General features: G+C 36.7%; 1 protein-coding gene across 2 annotated transcripts; it reads left to right on the top strand.

Moving 5' to 3' along the window:
* The first annotated feature begins 6,290 nt into the window (after positions 1 to 6,290).
* LOC101266839 (uncharacterized) lies at positions 6,291 to 25,871 on the top strand. Of its 2 annotated transcripts, none has more exons than XR_011210669.1 (10): positions 6,291 to 6,647; positions 13,597 to 14,479; positions 15,031 to 15,160; positions 15,852 to 16,300; positions 16,456 to 16,536; positions 16,613 to 16,711; positions 23,005 to 23,180; positions 23,292 to 23,378; positions 23,539 to 23,610; positions 25,226 to 25,871. XR_011210669.1 is itself a non-coding variant. In XM_004242924.5 (10 exons), exons 2-10 carry the CDS (start codon positions 13,676 to 13,678, stop codon positions 25,550 to 25,552), a joined length of 2,208 nt encoding a protein of 735 aa, XP_004242972.1. In that variant the 5' UTR covers positions 6,291 to 6,647; positions 13,597 to 13,675; the 3' UTR covers positions 25,553 to 25,871. The 2 variants fall into 2 exon arrangements, 1 of the variants encoding a protein (XP_004242972.1); XM_004242924.5 differs by having other exon boundaries at positions 23,005 to 23,163.
* The last annotated feature ends 1,717 nt before the right edge of the window (positions 25,872 to 27,588 follow it).

Below are 27,588 nucleotides of genomic sequence, written 5' to 3'. Positions count from 1 at the left end.
ACGAGTGTTAAAAACTTGTCATGTTCGTAACCACCAGGTTGCAATCATAAATATTAATCAATTCCTCGTGTAAGAGAATCTCGAGAGTCACTAAATGGTTACTTGACGTGTTCATGACTGTCAAAATCCATTTTGCATCAATCCAATCCATGCCTCCAGGAGTTGGCCTAATACCCCTGACATTGTCAATCATATCATCATCCCATACAGAGTCATCTAGTAACTGACTCATGCTTTTACCACTTGACATTGTTGCCTCATCGCTTATTTGATTATATCTATGTAAGAAGTCCGCATAGAAGTTGAGATCAAGGATTTTATCTCTGGGATCATTGTAGCCCAGGTATTCCCAATGCCTGTGAAGCATGAGGTTAAGGATTTCGTCAATATACTGAAATAAAAAATAATATTAAATAGTTAGGAAGAGTAGTCACTAAAAAGACATAAGAAATAGTTAATAATATAAAAAGTAGGATTACTAGTCTTCCCACCAAACTGTTAGGCTTGTCATGTTCCTGAAATCTTGACCGGTAAAATCATGCATGTCGTATTCCATTTGAATATCCTTTGCATTGGTCACCTTAATTTCTTCTTCTTTTTCAGCTACAGAGAGACGCTTATAAGTATTTAACTTTTTATACTCCGTCACCACTTTCTCCATTATGGCCCTTCAAATTTCTCCAAACATCTTCCTCTTTAAATTTTTAATTGCCTTGACAAATGATTCTTTTCTCTGCTTAGCCTTTGGAGTATATGTATGCCGCACATTCTTTGATACAATGCCCTCTACACCCCTTTTGTTTTTTAATTCATTGACAGCTTCACTCAATTTTTGTAGATACATGATAGAATCTTTATCATGTTTCTTACACTTCTCACAGATAAATACACAATATCGTCTACAAGAGGTAGCTGCTTTGTGTTGTCCTGCACCAGTAGCAGCAGCAGCAGCACCAACAACAACACCATAACAACACCAACACCCACACCATCATCATCAGCAGTACCATAAAAAACAACTAATTCATTAATGACTTTGTTAGGAACTCTCTCTCTTTTGATGGTTGTTGCTCCAACCAACACCATTTTAACTCTATCCACAACATGATCAAAAATGGTTTCAACCAGCCCTAGAGTTATTAGATATGGAATTTGCAATTCCTCTTCTGTTGTGGTAATCCATGGATGGACAACCTAAAATTGTAAAAATGAGTCATCAGTAAGAATTATCTGTTGCTACAGACGAATTGTCTGTCGCAACATGTGTCACATGTTGTAGCAGATGACTCGTCTGTAGCAACATGACACAAATATTGCTACATACGAGTCATTTGTAGCAAAATTTGTGGCACATGTCGCAACACATGATTCATTTGTAGCAACATTTGTGTCACATGTAGCAACAAATGAATCATCTGTAGAAACATGTGACACAAATGTAGCAACATTGCCTGTAATATACTAATAATAACTTACTGCATCAAAAGGAGGGTTAAACGATTTGGAATATGCCCTTATTTGGTAGTTTTTGTTCTTGCCATCAACCATCTCATCATCCTTGGGGATGATCTCTCTTTTTTTGCAATTTTTTGATGGGTCAAATAAGGAATGACTTCAAATGTCCAGTCCTGTAAAAAAGGAAAATATGTCAATAATCAAATGTTGAATTATTGCTTAATAAAATATAAAAAGATTAAAAACATTCAACTTTACCATGAAAGCCCATAAAAAACCCCAAACAAGTTATTGGTCATTTCTCCTAAAGGCCTCAACATGTAGTCGACAGTTAGATGAAAGCTCTAATGACCGCACAGGTAGTTCTTGAAAGCTTCAATATCCTCACAGAAGTTGACATGCTTCAAAAGTATGTTGTTGCCCGGATCCTTCGGCAAAAGTATATTATGTGTAAACCAAAGTAAGCACAATGACTCCTTGTGCTTCCTTGGTATATGCTCCCGTTCCAACAAACTTAATAAGTCAGAATTTTTAAAGCTTTTGCCAACAAGGGACATCAAGGCCTTCTCCTCAGCTGGCAGTGATGTTGTCCTGCTTCTTTTACTTCTTTAACTACTTTCTTTCTTCGTGGTTCTATTTAACAATGTATAAACGATGGGCTCAACAGGATGATCACATTTTAGCCCTGTAACTATGACAAACTCTCTTATGCCAAAAAAAATAGGCATGCCACAATAATTTATTAGAATCTCATTCTTCTTATTGGGATTTTCAAAAATGAACCTTCTCTTCAGAAGTTCATACACGATGTTCATTTGAAAACGTGGATGTGGATCAATGGGTAAATCAAGAAAATTACCAAAACAACTATTTCTGAAAAAATCTTCCAATTATTTTCTCTGGAGGATATTCCTGAATTTGACGAAAGGTCTTCCCAGGACTGACCTAATAATGTTGTCACCATTAGCATCAGGCTGCAGATGCACATGAAAAGTGTCTGCATTGATGATTTTAATCCCATCATCATCACTAGCATTGATCTCTTTATGAAGTTCTTGTTCTTCTTCATGAACTTCATTTATTTTTTCTTGTTGTGCCACAACTACTACTTCTGTATTTTCCTCTTCTTCTTCCTGAACTTTATTTATTTTCCCTTATTCCTCCACTTCTTCTTGTTTTCCATCTTCTTCCTCCACTACTTGTCTTTGTTCATATTCCATTTGACAAAATTCTACTTTTGCGTGAGAAGAAGAAACTGCTTCAGTTGCAAGATTTTCTAAAAGTGTAGTATTTTCGTTCCTCTTCCTAGCAATTTTAGACCTAGTCTTCTTTTGGATCTTTGTTTGGTTAGATGTATCAATATCAAGTTTTCTTTTGACAGGAGCCATTATATTGTATCTACAACCACAAGTCAAAACAGGATAATAAGGAGATAAGCAAGTAAATGCATTTCAAACCCTAATTTAATATTACCTAATAAGATATATATCAATGATAAAGTAGAATTTATGAGGACAACACAACACCGCCTTTGCTATAGAAAATGATCTGTGAAAGAAGAAAGAGAAGGAGAAGTGTACTGTACTGGCAAAGGGAGAGGAGAGGAGAAAATTGAAATTAATTATTAGTATAATTAATAAATAAATCTTGGAATAAGAAACGACAAATTTATAGAAGAAAGGAGAGAGGAAGAGAGAGGGGATAGGAAAATGAAAATTAAAGCCGTTTATTTTTTTTAATTAGGACAATTCAAACTGTGACATATGTTGCCACATATATATTATATGTTGCTACATATATACGATATGTTGTCACATATAATCTTGTCGTGTTTATTACTATAGAAACTACATATGTTGCGACACATATACTATCTGTTGCTACAGATGATTCGCTCTGTTGCCACATATAATTTTGATCCTTTCCATTATAATTAACATTTGTTTAAACAAAATCGAAATAATCATAAAAAAAATATTTTAATACATAACCACATATCTAATCAATGGTTGTAAACACAACATTATCATCGATCTTAGTTTTTTTTTAGTTCTACGCATCTCTGGGTCTTCATTTTTCACTAACATAACCATTTCGAGCCTTTACAATCCCATAATTCCATTGGAGTAAAACATATCGCAAGCGAAGGGTGTCAACACTAATTCCACATGATGATACTTGTAATCCATCACTCAAATACTCAGCGTGTGCAGCAATAAAAATTCCACAATCTCTTCATGGTATATCATCAATCACAAAATATAATAACATTGCATTTCGATAGTCGTAAGACAAAATAATATTGGGATACTTACAGACTACTGCTTTCTTGTTGGACAATACCAGTAACATGACTTACCTTCGAATGGGTGAGATTTGTTCTTTCCTTGGTAACATTTAAGAACTGGCCAGTTGGTTCACTCATTTTGCTCAAAAAATCCATTCAACTCAAGGTACTTTGGCAACATTGTAGCCATCTTTTGAATCTCGGAGGATAGTTTTCTATTAGACCTATTTTAGGACATGAAATCATACACTTTTATGCATAGTTCCTTCAATGCAACGACTGCCAAGACCCAATGGAATTCCACATTACTATTTACAAGGACATTAATATCATCTGTCAAGTGCCAAGGCATTCCAGAAGGTATAGCATACCCTTTCATTATGTCGATGATTTTATCCTCATATTCACTAGAATTGTCAATGTATGTTTTGAAAAAACAACTAGTGGTGGTATATTGATATAGAATGAATCTGCTGCTTCAACTTCTTACGCAAATAGTAAAATATGATATCCACATACTGAACACATAGATGAAACAAGTGTATCAATTTAATTGTATATATTAATTTACTAAACAATACATATAAAAGTGGACATGGATTTACCTCATCATTTCAGCACCTATTGGGTTGAAACATTACGTAGAACTAGTCCTTATCCATTGAAAATACAACTAGTAAATCAAGCTGGTCAAATTTAAGTTTTGAGCAGTTGCCTAAGTAGTGATCCTCATTTTTTCCTCTTCAATTGTGTAATCATTATGAATCATTATTTACAACAAGAAGAAATTCTTATAATAGTTGAACGACCTTACTTTACTTACTTTTTTGCATAATGTTTGTAAAGACCCTCGTTTATCCATTGCGAGAAGGATGACATTAGTTTAGTTGGACCCTCGCGGTTGATGTTAAAACCTTCAAATGGATATTGTCGCTTTACATCACAACTGACAACTTCGACTTTCTTTCCTTTCTTTTTCGCTTTCGCTTTTTCTATCTGCTTCACCTTTTCCTTCTCCTCCTTCTCCTTCTCCTTCTGCTTCTCCATATCCTTTGCTTTCTTCTTCTTCTTCTCTTTATCCTTCTCCTATTTTGCGTTCTTCTCCTTCTCCTTCTCTTCATTTGCCTTCTTCTTCTTAACCCTCTCCTTCTCCTGTTTTGTCTTCTTCTCCTTCTCCTTCTCTTAATTTGCGTTCTTCTCCCTCCCCTTCTCCTCCTTTGACTTCTCCTCCTCCTTTGCATTCTTCTCCTTTTCCTTCTCTTCCTTCTCCTTCTCCTCCTTTGTCTTCTTCTCCTTTTCTTTCTTTCAATAATCATAGAAATTATTTAATAAATAGATTTTTCCAACCTCCTACATTTCAAAGGTTGTGAAGTCTTCCTGGATCTTTGTACATTAATGTTATGAGACATTTCCTTAAAAAAATCAGTGAGTTTTTTAACACGACTAATAAAATAATCATGTGGTTGCTCACATTCTTCGCATAGACAAAAAGAGCATTCCATGTTAGAAGATTAGGTTGTTGTCATGGATGAAGCTTCTTGTATCATTTCATTTACAAGGTAAATAAAAAAATATTGAGATTTTACAATTCATTATAAATAATAATAGCAGTATGTTGCAACCAATGGATAGTCTGTTGCGATAAATTAACATTATGTTGCCACATGTGTACCTGTTATTGCGCAACATATACATCTTATGTAGCAACAGATGCATCATATGTTGATACATCTATACCGATTATTACAACATTTGAATTTTATGTGGCAACAGATGACCAACATATTAATTTTACAATTCATTATAAAATAATATTAGCAGTATGTTGCAACCGATGGATAGTTTGTTGCGATAAATTAACATTATGTTGCCACATATGTACCTGTTGTTGCGCAACATATGCATCTTATGTTGACACATCTGTACAAATTATTGCAACATTTGAATCATATGTGGCAACAGATGACCAACATATCACTAAAATGTGGCAACATACGCTAAATATATTTTGAACGCCTAAACAACACTATATTTCTAAAATCATATCAACAAAATGGCAAAAAAAAGGAACAATAATAGCAACAAAGAACGACTTTTCACTGAATGATAACATTACAGATACATTTCCTCAAAATAAGGATTTTTTGAGTTGGTTGATTTTCTTTCAAAATGATAAATAATACACACCATTAAATCGATTATTCAGTTTTTACACCTACAGAACATTTTATTGTTCGTTAATTCAAGAAAAAACTTCGAAAATTGTAAAGTATTTCAAAAAATAGCTTATCAGTTTCTAATCGAATACGATTACAGATTAGAAAGACGAGAGAGTAATGGAGGACTGGAGAGGAAGAGTATCGACTGCAGATGAAGAGTAACAATGGATTTTCGAATTTTTAAGGAAGAAGATGAAGAAGAGAAGAGAAGAGAAGAGAAAAGAAAGATGAAAAGATTTATCTTTTTAAATGATTTTGTTTGAATTATAAAAACATACTATTTTATATTTTATAAAAAATTAGAAAATTTTAAAAGTATTAATTTAAACCCATAATTAATTAATTTCGTTTTAAAGAAGATTTGAGCAACTGTCAATCTGTAAAGAAAAAAAAACAAAAACAAAAACGAGACATATTTGACATCTTTCTGCTTAATTATCTCACAAAACCCAATACAGAGAAGAATACAATTCGGAGAAGCCATACACAACTGGACCGACCCTCATCTTCTTCTTCTTCTTGACCCAGCGGTGAGACTGATTTCTCTGAGAATTCGTTCGAATCTATCCAGCATATGAGTTTCAAATTTCAATTTCCCTGATCCTTATCCTGTTTTCAAGCCCTAATTCAAGAGGTTTGGTGTCTAGATTTTAGTATCTCTCAACTTCGTCTTGCCCCAGGAAAAGGTTACATCTCATTTCTTTTTCTTTTTCTTTGTTGATCAGTCAGTGTGTTGTATTGACTTCGGATGCATTTTGTTAAGTTTTTTCCTGAATTCCTGTTGATTCTGTAGGTTTTAAAGTGATGATAAAGCTTTGTTGATATTAAATTTGCCCCTTGTTAGTTTTCAGTAAGCTTTTGCTATTTACTGTTAATCAGTCCATTTGAACCTTGGCATGTCTTAATCTTTTGAAGGCTATTTGTTCGAGTCTGCTTTACGGGTCATGTGTTCTCGTTATTATGATTATCTTCAATACAGTGTTTCTTTGCTGCCATTTCTCAGAATTACTAGATAGAGGTTGCCCTTGTGTGTATGGGCCCAACATATATGATGCTAACAAAATTTAGAAAAACTTGTAAGGCGTCAACTGAAAAATCAGCATAAAGTAGTAGTTGAAGATCGTGTCATAGTAAAAGACTGTCAGTATATGTACACACCAACTGAACTATAGCCCTTGCATCGTCACAGAAGCTGGTGTCACAAAAGGTGAAATAGTAACACAGTCCGTTACTATGTTGGTGGTAGTGATCTTGATTTTCTTAATTACCTATGTAATTTTGTGACATCAAGACTGGCAAAATATATGTTGGAGGCTTTATGTTGAAGTGGGAGAAATGTTTGGACGACTGGTCGTGTACTTTTTTAAAGCATTGGAGCTCTCTTCAATTTGACACTTCAAAAAGATAGTTCAGGGACCAAAGATAACAGCCAAATCTTTTGGCAAAACAAATGAGAGGAATAAATGACGAGAGAAAAGAAAATACACATTTATAAACAAAAATATCTAAATATCTGCTGGCAAAAGTAAAGAACCTCTCCTAAGAATACACCGCATATGTTAATTTAGATGTAAGAATATCTAAAGGCTTCAACACTACTCAAACTACATTGCGTGGAACTCGTACTATTTATTGACATACATAAATCCAAGATTGAATGGTCTAAACTGATAAGAGGGCCTCACAATCTCATATTTGCGGAAAAAAAGTTGTCTCATTTTCTATCTACAAGAATCAAATGTTGAAAAAAGTACACATAAGCAATAGAAACAACACTACAACCAATATATTTCGTTAGCATCGTAGTTAGAACAAATCAAAATTCACCAAGCACAAGATTGATAATTTCTATCGAGGATCTCACAAGCATTACCTACTGTTAGAAAATGAATCTCTTTACCACATGAGGATATAAATTTCATCCCATGAAGAGCCTCAAGTGTTCTATGAGAGCCCAAAGCAGATATATATCCAAAAGGGCTCAATAAATTTTATGCTAAAAAATGTGAACACTTTTGTCTAGACAATGTTGGCACTCCACTGCGTACATGCAGGCAGTAGTTTGGCATCATTTCATCCAAAAAGACATTTCGAATCCTTAGAAGACAATGTAGTGGCCAAACAAATGAAATGGATAGGTGAACATAATTTTTTTTTTAACAACTAGCAATCTAAAATAACATCCTTTTCAGGTTAAAAGTGAAATTAACCTGATGTAATGATAAATTAGCTTTCATTACTATTAATCAATCTTTGGGAAATATCTCTTCCTCCTCCCAAATGCTTGATCGATTATATACCTGGACAAAACCTTGATAGATCTTGTGAGATTGACAGAATATTCCTCTAATGCCACTTGAAAAAACAGAACTTTAAGATTTCATCGCTTTGTTGAATCCTAATTATTTTCGGCCTCATGGTGCTTAGACCAGTGAAATATTACGGTTTATTCATCTAAAATAGGATGATATAGTACTTTCAACCAATCGGGTAATTCATGTTGCACTACTTGTGCAATCTATGACCCACTAATACAAAGAATCAATGAGGTAGTTTTTTTCTTTTTGCGTTCTTGCGCATTATTGATCAAAAGGCTAGTGAATTGACAGATTTAAATATTCCTTTCTAAGGAAACACCAAACACATTTATAAGATTAAAGACATTTTGGTACATTAACTTTCCACCTCACATATTTACGATCTTAAGATTAAAGATAATTTTGATGCATTCTATGTATCTTAATTAGGTATAAGAATAAATCAGGAATAAGTAATCTATGAAATTGCGGGAAACATATTTGCGATCTAATTACACAACAGATACAACCATTAAGTTTGTAGAAAATATATGCTAAAGGAGTTGATGCTTTTGAGTAGATGAATTAGTACCATCAAGTACCAAAAACCTATGGGTAATTTAGTGAATTGTAAATTAACATAGATATCTAGCGCAAAAACTAACCAACTCAATTTTAGGCCTATAACTTACTTTTGCAGAATTTCAGTTTTGACCTGAAATAAGGCACATACATAGTAACATTGAAAGTAGTAAAATAGTTAATGGCTATAATAAATAAATTGGATGATCAAAATGCTCGTCTATAATTTGCAAGAACAACTACCAAAAAGGTGAAATGACAACCTGAGTAGCACAATTTGAAAAGAAGACAACAATGGTGAGTACTTAAGAGCTTATTTTCAAAATCAAGCTTCACAAGCAAAATCTATTTTTACAAATCAAATTAGTAGGAAGATATAATTAATTTTTGCTTCTCATAAAATTTAGAGTGACGGAAAACTACACACATACAACTATAAGTAACTTAAATGCAACGACCCGCTAATATATTAGAACCAGAAACAACAAAAACAAAGTATATAAGGAAAGTAAAATAGAACTAAAATAATACTTTGTAAAAAGTTGCACATAAGACACTTAGCTACTCAATTGATGGTTCTCTAAAACAATGATTTTGTGGAAAGTAGTAAGAAAGCAGGAAACTCAGCGGTAGGTGGTCTCCTCTATGTCTCTGATGCCATTTTTGGAGAGAACAGAGAGTAAGTTTTGGAAGATTCTAGATTTGGAGAAGAAAAATAGGAAATTGTCACATTCAGGGGCGGATCTAGCTGTTTGGGTGGGCTGCAACGGCACCCAATGGCCTCGATTAAACGTTGTATATATATGTATAAGTATGACATATTTAATACATATATTACATTTGCCACCCAGCGAACAATCAGTTGAATATTCAACTGGCGAAGGTCGCAAGTCTCAATGAGTGCATCGAGAGTTCGGACCTCCATGAGGGCACTATCATTATTGTATCCTTTTTGAGCTCCCTTTTTTTTCCCTCTCTTTTTGTTTTGTCTTTGTTTCAGTTTCTTGCCATCTTCAATTAGTTCCTTTATTTGCTAGTCGTTACTTATTTATCTATCGTTAATTTGATGTGTATATTGCGTGAAATTCTATATTAATTATAGATTAATATTAAATTTTACAAGTCACATAAATATTAAGAAAAATATGTTTAAGTAGTATTTTTAAATATTTTTTTTTGAAATGATGGATATCATTATGTTAAAGATTTTGAAATTTAATTTTTTTTTCAATTTTTAATGTCACACTAAGTGGTGATGACTGGATTAAAGCTGTAATTTTTTTCTTCTCAACTATGTGGTATTAGAATGTAGATGACGTGTACAAATTGAATTTTTGAGGTGAAAAAAATCTCTTATTTTCGCAATGTTACAAATAAGGTCTCTTATTCCTAAAAAAAATTATGAAAAACTAATTATTTATTTGTATATCTTTAGTATCAGAATATTTAAAAGAAAAAAAAACATTACTAAATATGTATATTTGATCAATTTATTTATAGAAATCGTAAAAAACTAAATAATCCTAATCATAACCTAAAATTGAAGGAACCAACCCGTTTACAATTTAGATGATATGGCACCCGCAGCCTCCGAATTCTAGATCCGCCTCTAGGCACATTACGTGGCTTTCCAAATGCTGAGAGAAAGACACGTACATATAAGTTACAATGAAAAGTTCAAATTACCCTTGTCTTAATTTTTAATGACAAAAAACAAGCCATGTTGATACCAAGTGCTGCTACCCATGCTTCTACTATAGTAGAAAGTTGGTGTAGAATAATTTTGAGTACGTTAGGGAGTATTCACTTTCTTTGTTGTTCCTTTTGTTCACCGGAAAAGAGGTATGTGTTAGTTATAGTGATTAATTTCCTTAATTTGTTTGGTCATCTTGTATCCCGCATTTTGATATTAATTTCATAGTTTAGTTGTAGTTTTGCCTGTTGATGCTGCTGATTTTAGAAGAGTTAATTTGGATAAAAATGATTTACTACAGTCTAAGCAGTTTTTGATGGATTTCATGCTAGAGAGAATCTAGGCATTTGATATATATTCATATGGAATGATTTTATTCATTAGTTTTAATTTAAAAATCTTTTCTTTTGGGACATCTTTAATTACTGGTAGAATTTCTTTGCATATGTCTTAAATAGTTGCTTAGTTCACTTCGAAGAGTTTATCCTTCCTCAAATGATTTCCCTGGTACATGATATTCAAAGATGTAATCCAGAGTAGATATTCCGGTATTTGCTTTTTTCTTTTTGTTGTTAAGATAGGAACTGCCGTAAATTTTCTTTCTTCCTTAGACACTCAACTAGACTCAAAATTTTGGCCAGTTCATTTTCTGATTTTAGGAAGCAAGCGTCAGGTGGCCTTGCAAAATGTTCTACTGCACAATTCACATTGATATATCTCCAAATTCTTATGCTTAAGTTATTCCCTCTTTTAAATTTGGTTCCTCCATCCTGCTTTGTAGACCTGATTGGATTACCCCAAAGATTGGCCTTATTTTGTAAATTCTAAAAGATTACCTTCCTTTGAATTCAATATAGAATGACAAGATTCCGTATGCTTAAAGTTTGTTAGAATAGCAATAGGTTTATATAATCCTATTGAAATAGGAATATGTTTATACAATCCTATTAGAATTGGAATAGGTGTATACAATCCTATTAGAATAGGAATATGTTTATACAATCCAATAGAAATTGGAATAGGAATACTAAATAGTATCCTACTTATAAAGGATTGTATTCTATGGTCTATAAATAGAGTCTCATGTAATAATGTAGACACAACAACAATTCAATAATATTCTTTTCCTATATTTCTCACATGGTATCAAAGCCTCTACGATCTTGGTAAACAATTAAAGAGCTTCTGCTGTCGGTGGGCGGCTATTACTCATATGTGCCGCCCGTCCGGCTAATGATTATGTTAGCAAAAGTTGGGTCACCCTGTATCATTCTGGTGACTATTTTCTCATATCTAATTTGTGTAGCACCGCACCATCATTCTGGTGACTACTTTTTCATATTTAATTTGTGTAGGCACCATGCCATCCTTCTAGTGACTACTTTTTTTTGCATATCTTATTTGCATTGCACCGTGCATCTCTCTGGACTACATTTCATATTTAATATGCGTAGTACCATGGGTTTTTTTCCGAACTACTTATTCATATATGAGTTGCATAGCACTGTGTGTCTTTTCAGTGACTCAGATTTGATTTGCGTGTTCCATTTGTCTTTCTGGTGACTCAAATTTGATTTGCGTAGGGTTGTGCCATCAATTCGATCCTACCCATATTATTTCTCTTTTTCAATGGGGTCGTTCCATCAATTCGAACTATCCTATTTAATTTTTATTTTCTAGTTGGGTCGTGACATCATTCTGACCTTACCTATATAATTTTATTTCTTAGATTGTGACCACTGCTAGCCATCAAACCTAATACTCCGACATATGAGCATGTTCGAGCCAGTTTTTCGGTGACTTGTTTAATATCGACTCATCAATTGATTCCAATATGATCCATATACTTTATACTAGGTTTTGAGCACTTTGTTGCTCAGGGGGAGTTCAGTAGCCTTGTATGTCGATTATGTGAGTCACTCTCCTTGTATGTCGATTATATGAGTCACTCTATAGTTTGAAGCAGTCTTTGCAGGTTTTGTTTGGGAAGTTCAACACTGAAATTTAATCTGTGTTTACTGACATTATGCATCAAATCCAGTATTTAATGAGAAGACAATCACATTGAGATTGACTATCAATTTTGTGAAGTCGACTGATGAACTTGTGAATATCTCACACCAAGCCCCTCATCGGTCCTCGTGTTAATTACATTTGTAACAAGCTAGGTACATGAATTGTATGCACTAGCTTGAGGGGGAGTGTTGGAATAGGAATAGGTTTATATAATCCTATTGAAATAGGAATAGGTTTATATAGATCCTATTTGAATAGGAATAGGTTTATACAGATCCTATTTGAATAGGAATAGGTTTATACAATCCTATTAGAATAGGAATATGTTTGTACAATCCAATTAGAATAGGAATAGGAATACTAAATAGTATCCTACTGCTTTCTCAAAAAATAAATAAATAGTATCCTACTTGATAAAGGATTGTATTCTATGGTCTATAAATAGAGTCTCATGTAATAATGTAGACACAACAACAATTCAATAATATTCTTTTCCTATATTTCTCACAAAGTTCAATATGATTTTAAAAGATAACCAATAATATCTCTTGTATTTGTTGTTTCAAGTAGAAGACGTTGCAGAAACCCATAAACTGGTGATGTTGGATGCATGACATTATTAATTCCTTGTATTGCCCTTTTATTAGATTAGTTTATGTATTTCCTGCTTAAAGGAAATTGATATTAATTGAGAGCAGTGAACAGACAGTGTTTTACTGATAACATGGCTAGATCAAGGAAAATCTCGGGGAAGATGACAGTATATTGCAAAGAAAGAAGGTTAATAATGAGCGATAGGTTTCTGATTAATTACGCGTGAATGGACGATAGTTGAGGGAATACGCATGAGGAGAATGTTGTTTCTTTTACAGTCACGGCTCCGAAATTGTGAAGAAAGCTAATTTCACTGAGTTGCATGCATTAGGAATGAGATATGCCTGTATGTGTGTTCATTGTTTGATTATCTAAGTGGTGGCACCTTTAAACTATTGTTGATGCTTGAAATCTCCTGTAAATTTGCTTACTTTCGTATTGCTTGTGACACAGGACTTTTGATATATGACAAGGCACTGGAGATGAGTTGAACTGGCTTGTCGCTGGAGTTTGTTGATACCATATATAGTCAATGGCTCGCAAAGGAAACCGACAGAAATACAGAAAAGGAGTTTCAGATTCTGGATCTGGATTGTTAAATGAGAATGAAAACAGTAATCTGACTGAGGCAGAAGGCAAAAATGCTGAAGAACCTTTTAATGGTAACCTTTCTGGCATATCTATAACAGAGAGCTTAAACAATAAACATGAAAGTGAAGGCAAGAAGAAAAGCAAGAACAAATCTAGAAGATCACTTAAAAAGGAAAAGGAAGGTATTGATACATTGTCGATTCCAGAGGAAACAGGGCCAGAAGACACTGATGCAGGAATTTTCCAAAATTGTAAAAGTAGAGGGGTGGATTCTGAGTCAGGAAAAGGAATTGATACATCTCCAAACTCTAGTAAGCACTCAGATAATTCAAAGGGATGTTTTGGTCACTTAGGAACAGGACTAGATGGAGACAATACATTAGAAAATTTTAAAGTGTCTATGATGGTTGTTTTTAGGAACTTGATGACGTTGGCTTTGTCTGCCTCAAAGGTATCAATTCAGTGGTTAGAGAGGTGGAAACCTTTGCTTGACCCTTTAAAGAGCAATTTATTAGTTGCAATTGGTTATGTTCAAGAAAAGGGTCAGCAAGCATACCCTATAGTGTTTAGGTGGATCATGCATTTTGGAAATATAATGCTTTTGTTATCAATGGTTTGGTTGGATTGTGCCCTTAGAGGAATTGAGTCCTTTCTGTGTATGAGGATGACATCAATTCTCTCAGTCATATGGTGTGGTGTTCTTTCTTTGATTGCAGCCGCTAAATTCAAGTTTCTATTGATTTTGGTAAGCATCTATCTTCTGTTCTTGTGTGGATAGCAACATTATCTACCCCTGAGATGATAAAAGGTGTTTGTAAGCATAAATATATAACCCTAATTGCTTCTCAACATTGTGTTGACTAATGAATGATTTCCTGCTGAACCAAAAATAGTTTTGAGGAGCTCTGGTTTTTTCTTATTATTGAAGTCACTGAATTAAGCGACTTATAAATTGTGTGAATTTTTTATTTTTAAAATTGGACATTAATCATTGTATTTCACTTTTTGACTTTGGCCATTTCATGCTTTACGGTTCTTTAGTTGTGTTTTGCTGATTTTGATTCTGTATACTTTGTTCCGTTTCCTTCAGTTGATAATTGAATTACTGAAGGTGGTCACAATAGTGTCTTAGACTTTAACTTTGTTCAATTAGTATATTGATTTTGTGAGTTATCGCGGTCACGCTCTGGCTTTGTGTCTTCTTTCTAATTCTTGATTAGATTCCTTCCTTTAAACTGCATAATTTCTCTGGAACATTTCAATATCTTGCTGTAATGAAGTCGTCTTAACATTCAGGCAGTAGTTGCTGTTATTGGACTTCTTACTGGGTTCATCATCACATTTCTAGGAGTTGCTGCAGTGAGTATCAGTTACTTGTGGTTCTATGGAAGATTTTGGGCAGCAGTTCTTCTGGTCTTGAGTGGAGGTGATTGTTTTCAAGTTTAGTGTTGAGTAGGGATGGCAAAATGGGTAAAATTTATGGTTATCCACTCGATCCAACTCATTTTGAATGGGTTGGTTATCCAATTATTTAAAAGTGGATCAAATATATATATCCCATATAATCCATTATAAAATATGGATAAGAAAATAGATATTCACCAATTACAATCCTCTTAAATTATATAAGAATGGAGGAACCTCTAAAAAGTTCGCTTATTAAGGGTGTGTTGTTATGAAGAAATTTTTTTTCCAATTTTCTCATGTTGGTTTATTTAAATGTTTTGGAATTTTGTTTTCAACTGGACTTACATTCCTCTAATATAAGAAAAATGACTTCCATACATTAAGTGAGGAAAAAAATTTAAAACTTCCCTTAAATCAGGAAAATATTTTCCAGGGAAACATGGAAATATTTCCTTCACAACCAAACACACCCTAAAAGGAGAAAAAGAGAAAGAAAAAAACTTGTAATTTGGAAGTACTCATGATCCATTGGGGTTGCCTAATTTTATCCATATCAAATATGGGTCGGGTCAAATATTTTATTTATTTTCACTTGACTCATTTTTGATCAATCCATGTCCGACTCGACCCGCCTGTTTGCCACCCTTAGTGTTGAGGATTTCTTTTTACTTTATAGTTTAATCCACCAAGTGTTTTTTTTTTAAATGTAGGAGCTCTTTATAGGTTGAAACATGAACGGCTTGCAGTGTTTGTCATAACTTCGTATTCTGTATTTTGCGCATGGACATATGTTGGATGGATAGGTTTAATCTTCATATTGAATTTGTCATTTATTTCGAGTGATATTCTCATATTCTTCTTAAGAAACAATGTAAATGAGCAAAGAAGGGCCCACACCTTTCCTGATCAAACAACTGGAGTACAAGGTGAACCTAGCTTCTGTTCGCGTGGATCAGTGCCTCCATCTACTGATGATGGGTATGTTCATCCTGTTGATCGTGACACTGGCATCCCTTCAACTAGTGGATCTGATGTTGAGATGACTTCCGAAGATGAAGTTCTCAGATTATTAAACAGTACAAATCACTATTCAGCACTGGGCCTAATGCGATTTCAGAATACTGATGCTTCAGTTCTCAAGAGAGAATATAGGAAAAAGGTGATTGTTTATATCTTCTTGAAAATAATTCACTAAAAATATCTGTCTCTGATATTTCTGGAGATCATGCTTTTTGAAGTCTGATAATGCTTTCATTAGAAATGCCCTACTATCAAAGTGAAATAACTAATCAGCTAAATAATATCTCCTATTAGGCAATGCTGGTCCATCCTGACAAAAATATGGGTAATGAAAAGGCTGCTGAAGCTTTTATGAAACTTCAAAACGCCTATGAGGTACAGGTTTTGTCCTGTGATTTGAGTTTTTTATCTAGTATTGATCCTGCACTTGATAAGAATTGGATTGTTTCAGGTTTTACTTGATTCTTTTAAACGAAAAGCATACGATGATGAATTGAGGAGGGAAGAGCTGGTAAATTACCTTCATCGGTTCCAAAGTCCTTCTCAAAAGGTTGGAATTAATATAATTGAGTCATTTAAGTTGTTCATCGGAAGTTAGATCTTTTACATTTTATGTATAAGCCAAATACACAGTGAGACCTGCAAAAAGATTTTTTGTTTCAATTTGTGCTATTTACTTTGCGTCAAAGGTCCTTTTCTATAGGAGAAACGAACTCTAATAATATCTAATTGAAACATGAGAATGGTCAAGTCCTTGACAAATCTCATGTTTTGTGAAATATCTTTAGTGCTTCGTTTTCTTTCGAAAAAGAGAGCTTAGTGTCACAGACTTAGAGTATTTGCTAAGACTCTGTGCGACACTTGACAACTTACTCACGAATCTTTCACGACCTTGTAAGCTCAAGTAAGCCTTTAAGACTTGGAACACTTAAAGAATGCAAAGAAAGACTGAGAAAAAAAGAAAGAGAGCTTTGAAAGATTGCTTTCAACTTGCTTGGTGTCTTTGCAAATGAGGGGCGCCTCTGTTTATACTACTTCCTAGGGACTAAAGTGCAATTAATATTTACTTTACAAGTCCCTAAAATATTTACACTTTGGTCTCTTTTCTAGAGAATTCTAAATTACTTTGGGACCTTCTCTAGCCTTCTTGAGAGTTATAAAATGTTCTAGAGTTCTCCGCACAACTCTAGAGCAATCTGCCCCTTTCCGGACGCGGAATCAGGCTGAAATTGTGGCGGGACGTCACACGCTCCCCCACCTGATGATGCGACAATCGCGGCGCATTGCTGTAAGAACTCCTGGACTTTGTCCTTGAACTGCCACAAATCTTCATATTTCTCCCATGTGGTCTCTTTCTGAGTTTGTCGCTTCCAATGCTCAAAAAACATGGCGCTGGCTTGTTGACCTCACTTTCGTTTGGCTTGATAATCCATGATAGCTTCGATCTCCCGATCCTGCGAAGCAGTGACAGTAATGGGAGCCCGTTGTGATCGGTTCCGGTTAGGATCCTCCTTGTCCTCATGGTATGGCTTGAGGACGCTTGCATGAAATACAGGGTGGATCTTGAAGTGTGGAAGTAACTCCAACTTGTATGAGATCTTGCCCACCTTGGCAACGATCTTGAATGGACCCTCATATTTACGCACTAAATTTTGACCAATGCCTCTTAGTGCCTTGAACTGTCTTGGATTGAATTTTACCAAGACCATGTTGCCTTCTTTATAGTGCGTGGGACGACGCTTGCGGTCGGCGAACTTCTTCATCTTTTTGGCTGCCTTGTCCAAGTAGGACTTGGCAGTGTCAAACTGCTCCTCCCATCCCTTGGCAAGACGGTAGGCACCCAAACTTTTTCCCTCAAAAGCAGTCGGCAACCAATGCGGAGTTTGGGGTTGTTGGCCTATCGCCAACTCAAACGGTGTGCGCTCGGTGGACTCGCTCCTTTGCAAATTGTAGGAAAACTGCACCATATCTAGGAGTTTGGCCCAATCCTTTTGATACGCACTAACATAGTGCCTTAGATAGCACTCTAGTAGGATGTTGACGCGTTTGGTCTGGCCGTTGGTCTGGCCGTTGGTCTGCTGGTGGAAACTTGTGGAGAAGTGAAGCTCCGTGCCCAGTATCAGGAACAACTCTCCAAAAGTACCCGGTAAAGCGGGGGTCTTGATTGCTAATGAATGTCTCAGCAGCCCCCAATATTTCACCACGTTCTTAAAGAACAATCGAGCAGCCTTTTTTGCCGTGCAACCGGCTGTGGCGGGCAAAAAGGTAGCATACTTTGAAAACCTGTCCACCACGACCATGATAGTACCAAAACCGTCGGACTTCGGCAAGGAAGTGATGAAGTCCATGGTCACGCTCTCTCATGGGCGTTCTGCTACGGGTAGTGGTTCTAGTAACCCTCCCGGTTGCCTTTACTCCACCTTGTCTTGTTGGCACATAAGACAAGTCTGCACATAGCACAATATATCGTCCCGCATGCGTGGCAGAATTAAATAGCCTCGATCAGCGCCCTCTTACGTCACTGTCCCGGATGCCCAGCTCACGGTGTGTCGTGGCTTTCCTTTATGATGCGCCGCCTGATAGACACGAACTTGGGTACACAAACCCTTCGACCGGTATTGAGCAAGAAGCCATTTTCTACCCAAAAACGCCTGGTTTTTCCTTGGACAGCTAACTCCATCAGCTTCTTGGCCTCTGGATCGTGTTGCATGCCATCCTTGATTGCATCTTGAAAGTCACAGTGAGCTGTAGTGATGGCAGCAAGCTCGGCCTTCCTACTTAGTGCGTCGGCTACGATGTTGCCCCTTCCTGGCTTTACTCCAGGACGTAGTCATATTCTGCCAAGAAGTCTTGTCATCTAGCTTGCGTTGGGGAGATCTTCTTTTGAGATTGGAAGTAGCTAGTGGCAACGTTGTCGGTCTAATAAGTAGTGTCTCCACGCGTGTAGGCAATGTACAATGGCCGTCATCTCTTTTTCCTTCACCGTATAATACCGTTCGGTCTCGTTTAACTTGCGGCTTTCGAATGCGATACTCCCCCACCAATGGCAAAGTCTGAGGCATCCGTATGTATTTCGAAGGTCTTGGAGAAGTCAGGTAACGTCAAGACCGACTCTTCTGTCACTGCGGCCTTAACGCCTTTTGTCACTCCTTGCTCTAAACCCATGGCTTATTCTTCTTTAACAACTCAGTCAGTGGAGCGGCTTTAGCGAAGTAGCCACTGATGAACCTGCGATAGTAGTTCGCAAGTCCAAGGAATGATCGCAGCTCGATCACCTTCGTTGGTGCCTCCCATTCTTGGATTGCCCTAATCTTCGACTCGTCCATCCGTAGTTCGCCGTGGCTGATAACATGGCCTAAGAAGTACACCTTGGGCTGGGCAAACTCGCACTTCTCCCGCTTGACGTAAAGCTGGTTCTCTCATAAGACTAAAAAGACTTTATTCAGGTGCTCCACGTGTTCTTCTAAGGTGTTGCTATATATGACTGTCATCCAAGTACACCCACTAAGAATTTGTCCAAGTAGGGATGAAGGATTTCGTTCATCAGCGTGCAAAAGGTGGCGGGTGCGTTTGTTAAGCCAAAGGGCATCACCAACCACTCTTATGCTCCGTATCTAGTCATGCACGCTGTCTTTGGCTCATCTCCCTCTGCGATGTGCACTTGGTAGTAGCCTTTCCAGAGGTCCATCTTGGTGAAGTACTTGGCCTGCCCAAGTCTATCAAACAAATCTGCAATTAGCGGGATAAGATATTTGTTCTTAATTGTGACCTTATTGAGCGCACGATAATCGATGCATAAGCGCAACGATGCGTCTTTTTTCTTTTGGAACAACACTGGCGCGCCATAAGGTGCCTTGGATGGACGAATGTGACCGGCCTCGAGGAGCTCCTTCAATTGCTTCCTTAGCTCCTCTAACTCGGGTGGAGCCATACGGTAAGGTGCATGTGCGGGTGGCTTGGCTTCGACCTCCAACTCTATCTTATGATCTACCTCGCGCCTCGGAGGTAGTCTTCGGCAGCTCGTCCGGCATCACGTTCTTGTTCTCTTCAAGGACAGTCTCTATGATCGGTGGCAAGGACTCTATAGTACCATTGTCTTCCTTCGAACTTGCAATGGTAGCTAAGAACGTCTGTTCTCCTTCCTTTAGGCCTTTCACGATCCGCATGGCCGATAAGTGGGTGTGTCCTTCCTTCTTTGGTACCTTGACTAGAGGTACCACGCATGACCCTTCCTGTTTCATCACCATGAGTTGTTGGAGGTAGGGGTCGATCATCGTGTGGCAGCGCTGGAAGAACTCTTGCCTGAGAATGATATCAATTATGTCTAAATGAGCGAGGTAAAGTTTGTTTTACCTTGCCACTTTCCCAACGTGATGCTCACTCCTTGGGCGACCCCGCATACGGGAGTCGATGGGGCATTAACTGTCTTGAGGTGGGTATTGCTTGGCACAAAGTTCAGCCTTAACCTCTCTGCTGCCGTCTTGGTCATGATGTTGACTTCTGCTCCGGAGTCTACCATGGCACGAGCTGGTCTTCCATTTATGGAGATGTCTACATACTGCGTGCTGAAGTCTCCTGGCTTCTCGGTTCTCTTGGCTATCGCACCACACAATCCAACCATGCCCAACTGCGTCGTGCCCGCATCATGTCCTTGATCTTGTGCGTACTTCTCCTTCCGTTTGCGTAGGATGGCACCGAGGTTCTTCATTTCGGGGCACCTGGCATAGATGTGCGGTCTACCGCATATGTAGTACCCATCTCTTTAGCTGGTCTGCGCCCGTTTCTCCGTATAATTCTTGCGCACGAATCGCCTGATGTCCGGCTTGTGGGGGTCGTGTTGCTTGGGGTGTGCCTGCTGCTCCTTGCCTCGGCCACGGTCTCCCCACCTTTGGCATGACAACTTCTTGCATTTCTGCCCTTCGCCTTGTCATGTCGTTCATGCTTGAAGTCCGTCGAGGACTCGGCTTGTGTGATGGCTTCGTCTATGGTTTTGACCTGATGCCGCTCCAACACCGTCTTGGCCCAGTTCTGCAGTGCGTCCATGAAGTGGAACAACATGTCTTCGTCCGTGAGGTTGGAAATTTGAAGCGTTAGAGTTGTGAACTCCTTCACATTCGCCCAAATGCTTCTCGTTTGCCTCAATTCCCGGAACTTGCGCTTAACCTCGTAAACGACGTTGTTAGGGAAGAAGGCTTTCTTGAATTCTTCGCGGAATTGCTCCCACGTGTTGATGGTGCGCGTCCCCTTCCCGATCTCGACCTCTTTGCGCCTCAACCATAGCATAGCCATCTCGGACAAGTACAACACGACAGTGTTGATCTTGTTCTCGTCGCTTCTCACTCGACTACACTTGAAGCAATTCTCCAAATGCCATAGAAAGTTTTCCACCTCTTGAGCGTCACGGACACCCTTGAATATAGGTGGGTTGGGAGCCTCGACCATGGTCTCCCTATCGCGGTCAGGTGATGCAAATCCTCCAACATCTACGCCTTCCTTGAGTGCTTTTATTTCGGCCTTCAAGGTCTCGATCGTGCTAAGTGCTTCTGTAAGCTGACTCTCCAAGGAAGTGATGGTCTCCTTCGTGTTAAGCACATCCATAAGCCGACACTCCAAGGAAGTGATGGCCTCCTCCATCTCGAACTCGGCCCGCTGGCGACCTTCCAACTCCTTACAGATGTTCTTGGTCTCCTCAAGGGTCTTGAACTTGCCGTCTTCCATGTTCATGCGCGGGCATAAGATCTCGACGACCTGTCTCATCACTTCCACCCTTGCGACCCATTCTTCTCCAGCGGTGACGTCTATGGCATCTTCGTCACTTGCCTCGGCAGTCGAGGGTGGATGAGATGTTAGCGCCTCGCTAGGTGTGAGTTCGGGCAACACCTCCTCATTATCCTTTTGATGTTCTTCCCCTTTCGATTCTTCTTACCACCATCTAGACGGACGTTAGTGGTGCTAGTGCCGTTTACGTCTCCTTCGGTAGCCATTCCCTTAGTATCAAACCTCGCTCTAATACCACTTTGTCACGGACTTAGAGTATTTGCTAAGACTCCGTGCAGCACTTGACAACTTACTCACGAATCTTTCACGATTTGTAAGCTCAAGTAAGCCTTTAAGACTCGAAACGCTAAGAAAATGCAAAGAAAGACTTAGAAAGAAAAGAAAGAGGGCTTTGAAGAAGACTTTTGTATTGCTTTGGAAGATTGCTTTACAACTTGCTTGGTGCCTTTGCAAATGAGGGGCACCTCTATTTATACTACTTCCTAGGGACTAAAGTACAATTAATATTTACTTTACAAGTCCCTAAAATATTTACACTCTGGTCCCTTTTCTAGAGAATTCTACACTACTTTGGGACCTTCTCTAGCCTTCTTGAGAGTTCTAAAATGTTCTAGAGTTCTCCGTACAACTCTAGAGCAATCTGCCCCTTTCCGGACGCGGAATCAGGCTCTAATTGTGGCGGGATGTCACATTAGTCTCACCTTTTGCTGAAGAACCCATCTGGTGAAACGTATCTTAACAATAACAACTTTAAGTAATAATGGGTTTCTCATGCAGTCTTTAAGTCTTTACTCTTTTGCCTTTTTGCCAGCTGGGCTCGAATGTATATGAATTAGCTCCAATAGGTTCATCATATAAATAATGACATCTATTAGTAAATGTCTTCCTTTAAATGCTGTTTTATGTCAACTTCTTATTTTTAGGTCCCAAGTTGTATTTTAGATAAGTATCATCTTATATTAGGAAATATTTTTGGAAAGTACTCTTGATAGTGGGATTGTAATGTTTCATTATACTTTTACTTGACTGTGGGTCATGCTTAACCCTTATCTCAAATAATTTCAGGGTAGAGGCTATGGATTCTTCACCTCTGGTTTCACTCAGACAGAAGCTGCGGGCGAGGATCCACTTGGAGAAGCTCGGCGAATTACTTGCAAAAAGTGTGGCAACTTTCATGTCTGGGTTGTCACTAAGAAAACTAAGTCCAAAGCAAGATGGTGCCAGGTTTCCCTCCAGTCACAGTATAAGCGTGTTATTAATTCTTGAATTCTGTGCACTTTAGCATACATAGGTTGTCCTCCTCTTCAACTTAGGTTCTTGCAAGGACATTTATTTTTCTCTTCCATTCATAGGAATGCAAAGATTTTCATCCAGCAAAAGACGGAGATGGATGGGTTGAACAGCCTTCACATCCATTCTTTTTCGGAATGCTACTGAAGGTATCAATTAATTTGATCAAAAAGCTAGAAAGAAAAAAGCTTTTGAGGAGACTTCTTTCATGATGAATCTCTTCTTTAAATATTTTGTTCTCTTCAGTTATTTCCTCTATCTGTCATCTTGTGTATATGTTACCCTAGTGATCTCCACCAATCTGCGCAGGTAGATAATCCTGTTGCCTATGTTTGTGCTGATAGCAGGATCTATAACGCAACTGAATGGTATATATGTCAGGTAGAGTTTTCCTTCTCATCATTTAAAAGTTTTCGATGTTCCGTGGATGTGGAATTGAATTGGTCTGGGAATTGAGAAGAACTTATTGATAGCACTATAAAGGTCAAAGTGCATTACTGTAGTTATCATTGAGTTTTTTCGCTTTTTATCATCACGGTAAGGTGTGAACTTCGCTAGCTTTCTGCAAATCTCATGGGAGAACTGAAGTTAATTGTGTGATTTGGGCTCACATATCCCAATTCCCCACCTAGTGGGATTTCCCTGGGTATGTTGTTGGGCTCACATATCCCAATTGAATAGTCATTTACGGTAAAACTTCACTAAATTAATACTCGATTTATTAATAATATCTAAGATAATATTTTTCTCTGGTCTCGACTTGGGCCAATGGAAAATATCACTCATTTCAATAAGATATATAATGGAAAATATCACTCGTTTCAATAAGATAATATATTTTCTGAAGAGCCCTATATAAATATATGGTCCCATTAATATTATAAAAATTAATAATTCATTAAAAGTACAAATATATCTAAGATAATTTAGTGAAACATGATTGTCTTGTGTTCTATTTTTTTTGGTTAAAATTTAAATCTTGTTGAATCCCATCTAATTTATTTTCTTGCATTCAAAAGTTTGTGTTGTCTTTCTGAACTGCATCATAAAATTGAGGAAGAGTTCTAAATGTAATAAGTGTTTCTTGACCGTAGCTTGTTCTAAAGGTATTGTATCATCTTCTGCTTTATCATCAAAATGTTTTTTTTAATGATATCCACAATTTCTTATGAGCTCTGGACCTATGAACGTGTATCATTTTCACCCATTCAACAAGTTATTAACGTCCATTTTATTGCGGTAACCGATATCATTAATCATGATCAAGTTCATGAATGACGTTTTCTTAAGCGGATTCATTTATATTCACTGAGATTTCATTCCAAATGAATTTTGCGGTGTCGAAACTCTTTAAATCAATAAACATTAATTTATTGATTAAATCATATCTCTATTTCGTGGTCCCACCTATATTAATTCAGTAAGGTTTATTGTATGTCTCTTATTTTTTGGGGGAAGAAGGGCTTCTGTCTGACTGATTCTAATGCCATCATAGTTACTTGTTAAGCTTGGACCAACTTCAGTTTTATCTTCCATGGGTACTATACTGTTCTTTTCTCCATATTTAGGAAAGATCAACTCCCATGGATGAGGAGTGGACAGAAAATGCTCATATACAGGAATAATTAGCAGTGTAGAATCATAGAATGGGTCTTATCAAAAAATATGGATCCCCTGTTTGCTTCTATGTTTCCACTATAAGTTTGTTAACTGACATGTCAAGGAAGATCTCAGTGGCTTCACTTCACCATATTGTGACAATTCTTAAGCCCAAACAACTTGTAATTTTGTCTCTTCTTAAGTTTGCCTGAACAATGAAAAAAAAATGTTTTAAACACACCATGTATGCCTCCTTACGTTGTAGTTCTAAATGGAAGAGTGCCTCTAGATCTTTTAAGGTTGGTTAATCATCAAAATGACCTAATTTAACTGAGCGGATGTACCTCTGTATCTACATTATGTGCTTGAAGAATTCAACATTATGCTGGTTGTGCAGGGAATGAGATGTCCGGTCAACAGTCACAAACCAAGCTTCCATGTAAATACTAGTGTAACCTTGAAGAACAGCAATTGGAAGAGAAGTAGCTCAGGACAAAAAAGTGGGATGCCAATGCCAAATATGGAAGAGAGCATGACCGAGGAAGAATTTGTCGAGTGGCTACAGAATGCTGTAGAAGCGGGTATGTTTGATGATTTTGATGGCAGCACGCCACAGAGCCCATCTACACCAGCTGGAAGTACCTCCAAGAGTAGTAGTAGTAGTACAAGCAACGGTAGTGGAAGTGGAAACAAGAGAAAGAAAAAGGGGAAGAAGCAATGGTAGTATGAAGCTCACTCTGATCCTGCCTCCTTGAATTATTCAAGGACTGAGACGGCCAGATGAGAGCCAAAATTAGCTGATACTAGCCTGGAATTGACTTGACCCCATGATTTCTGTTAGACGCAGAATCGTCGTCTAAGCATTTTCTGGGTCAGTTTAAAATAGATTGCCCAAAAGTTGACAAATAAATTGTAGTCTCACATTCTGGGTAAAATGTTCCTACCCTGTCCTTTATACTGAGTTGGGAAAAGAGAGCATGAGAGAGATGCCTGTTGAAAATGAAATGTGGACTCCAAGCAAAAAGAGTTACGATTACAACTTTCGTATGATGGTTTATTTCTTTGCCTCTGTGTGAAATTCGTAACGGTTGGATTTTCAAATAACGAACTTAAGAAAATAACAGGGAAAAACTCTCAGAAAAAAATGTTGCAGTATTGTCTGAGGAAATTATTTTATTATTAATTTAGGGACATACATTTATAGATATAATTCCTAACTAAAATATAGATATAATTCTTAACTAAAAATAGAAAAATATACTATTAACTCATTAGTAAAATTTAAACCAACAAATAAAAGAATTAACGATTAAATTCAAGTCATATAGATAGAAAAATATACTACTATCTTATTTATAAATTTCGATTAAATTCAAGTCATATAGATAGAAAAATATACTACTATCTTATTTATAAATTTCAAATAACAAATAAAAGAACTAACTCCTAAATTCAAATCATATAGCACTCTAACAAAATAATTTAAAATTCTAGAAGTAGCTAAATGTTTTATTTATACAATATTTTGAGACATCAACACTCCTCCTTGGATCAGGAATTGTAGTCTCATCTGAAATTGACCTTGTGAATAAATCTGTCAATTTATTTTTTGTCTTGTAAGGTTCGTGTGTATTTTAAAATTTATTGCTTAGTAGAGTCAAAGATTCGACAATATTTGTCTCCAATTTTAAATCTTTTTACAATTAATTACCAGCACTAAGTAAACTTTTATCAATATCAGACACATAAAGAGCATTTGAAATTATTTTTGTACGTGAATTTGTTTAAATTGCAACAAACCTTTTTTCTTTTGCAGGAATACTCGTCATTTTTAATTTTGACTTTCTTATTTCTCATAGAAATCGAACTCTTTAGAAAGATTTCTTTCATATGTTATGTGGTTTGTACAATCACTATCAATCATCCAAAATCAAATTTTTTGACTGAAAAAAAAGTTGTCAGAAATAAATGGTCTTCTTCTTCTTCCCTAGTGACTTGGACATTTGTTTCAACATTTTGAAATTTGTTTTTGCAAATAACAGCTTCATGACAAAGTTGTTTGTAGATTTTCCACTGAGCATCTTTTCCAAAAATTATATGGAGGATGCCTATTTTTTCACTGTGCTGACAAGGTGGGTAATTTTTCGAAAAAATTATCCTTGCTTTGAGTTTTGTGACTCACAACTAGTGCTCCTTAAATCATGTCATGTTATCTCATAAGTCTACTTTGTTGTTGAGCCTGCAAAGAAATAAACAATTTTGCCAAGGTAATTTCGGACAAACCTTGCGTGTTTTCCAAGGTAGGTGATACATGCTTCATATCTCTGGGGCACTATAACAAGAACTTTTTTTTTTTAACAATTCTTGTATTTTTAAATTCATTGTATAGTAATCTTACCTTGTTGACAATATCTAAGTATTCCTTTAATGTTTGTGACTCTTTCATTCTTTGCAATTCAAATTTCCTCATTAAATTTAATACATTCATTCCTCGTATTCTTTTCTTCAAATAATTTCAAATTTCTTCTGGTGATTTGAGAATCATGATTTTCGTGAAAATAATTTGTCAAATCAACATAAAAAAAATACTTTTGTCTTCGACTTAATAATTTTCCCTTGTGACACTTGATTTGAGGCACGATGGAATTATTTGGCAACAGATTAATTTCATAATCCTCTTCTACGGCTTCCCAAAGATCAAGAGCCTCCAAGTAGGTTTCCATTCTCACAACTCGTAGTTAATGATTCTCACCACAAAAA

Source organism: Solanum lycopersicum, chromosome 7 (genome assembly GCF_036512215.1).
Source record: "Solanum lycopersicum chromosome 7, SLM_r2.1".
NCBI lineage: Eukaryota > Viridiplantae > Streptophyta > Magnoliopsida > Solanales > Solanaceae > Solanum > Solanum lycopersicum.
The sequence above is the reverse complement of the archived record's forward strand: the minus strand, read 5'-3'. Positions and strand labels throughout refer to the sequence as shown.

What these genes read in the sequence shown, in the direction of transcription:
- LOC101266839 (XM_004242924.5), top strand. Translation starts at nt 13,676, where the DNA reads ATGGCTCGCAAAGGAAACCGACAGAAATACAGAAAAGGAGTTTCAGAT. An exon ending in AGAGAGAATATAGGAAAAAG is followed by an intron (nt 16,301 to 16,455) that starts GTGATTGTTTAT and finishes ATCTCCTATTAG; the next exon opens with GCAATGCTGGTCCATCCTGA. An exon ending in CTGAATGGTATATATGTCAG is followed by an intron (nt 23,611 to 25,225) that starts GTAGAGTTTTCC and finishes CTGGTTGTGCAG; the next exon opens with GGAATGAGATGTCCGGTCAA.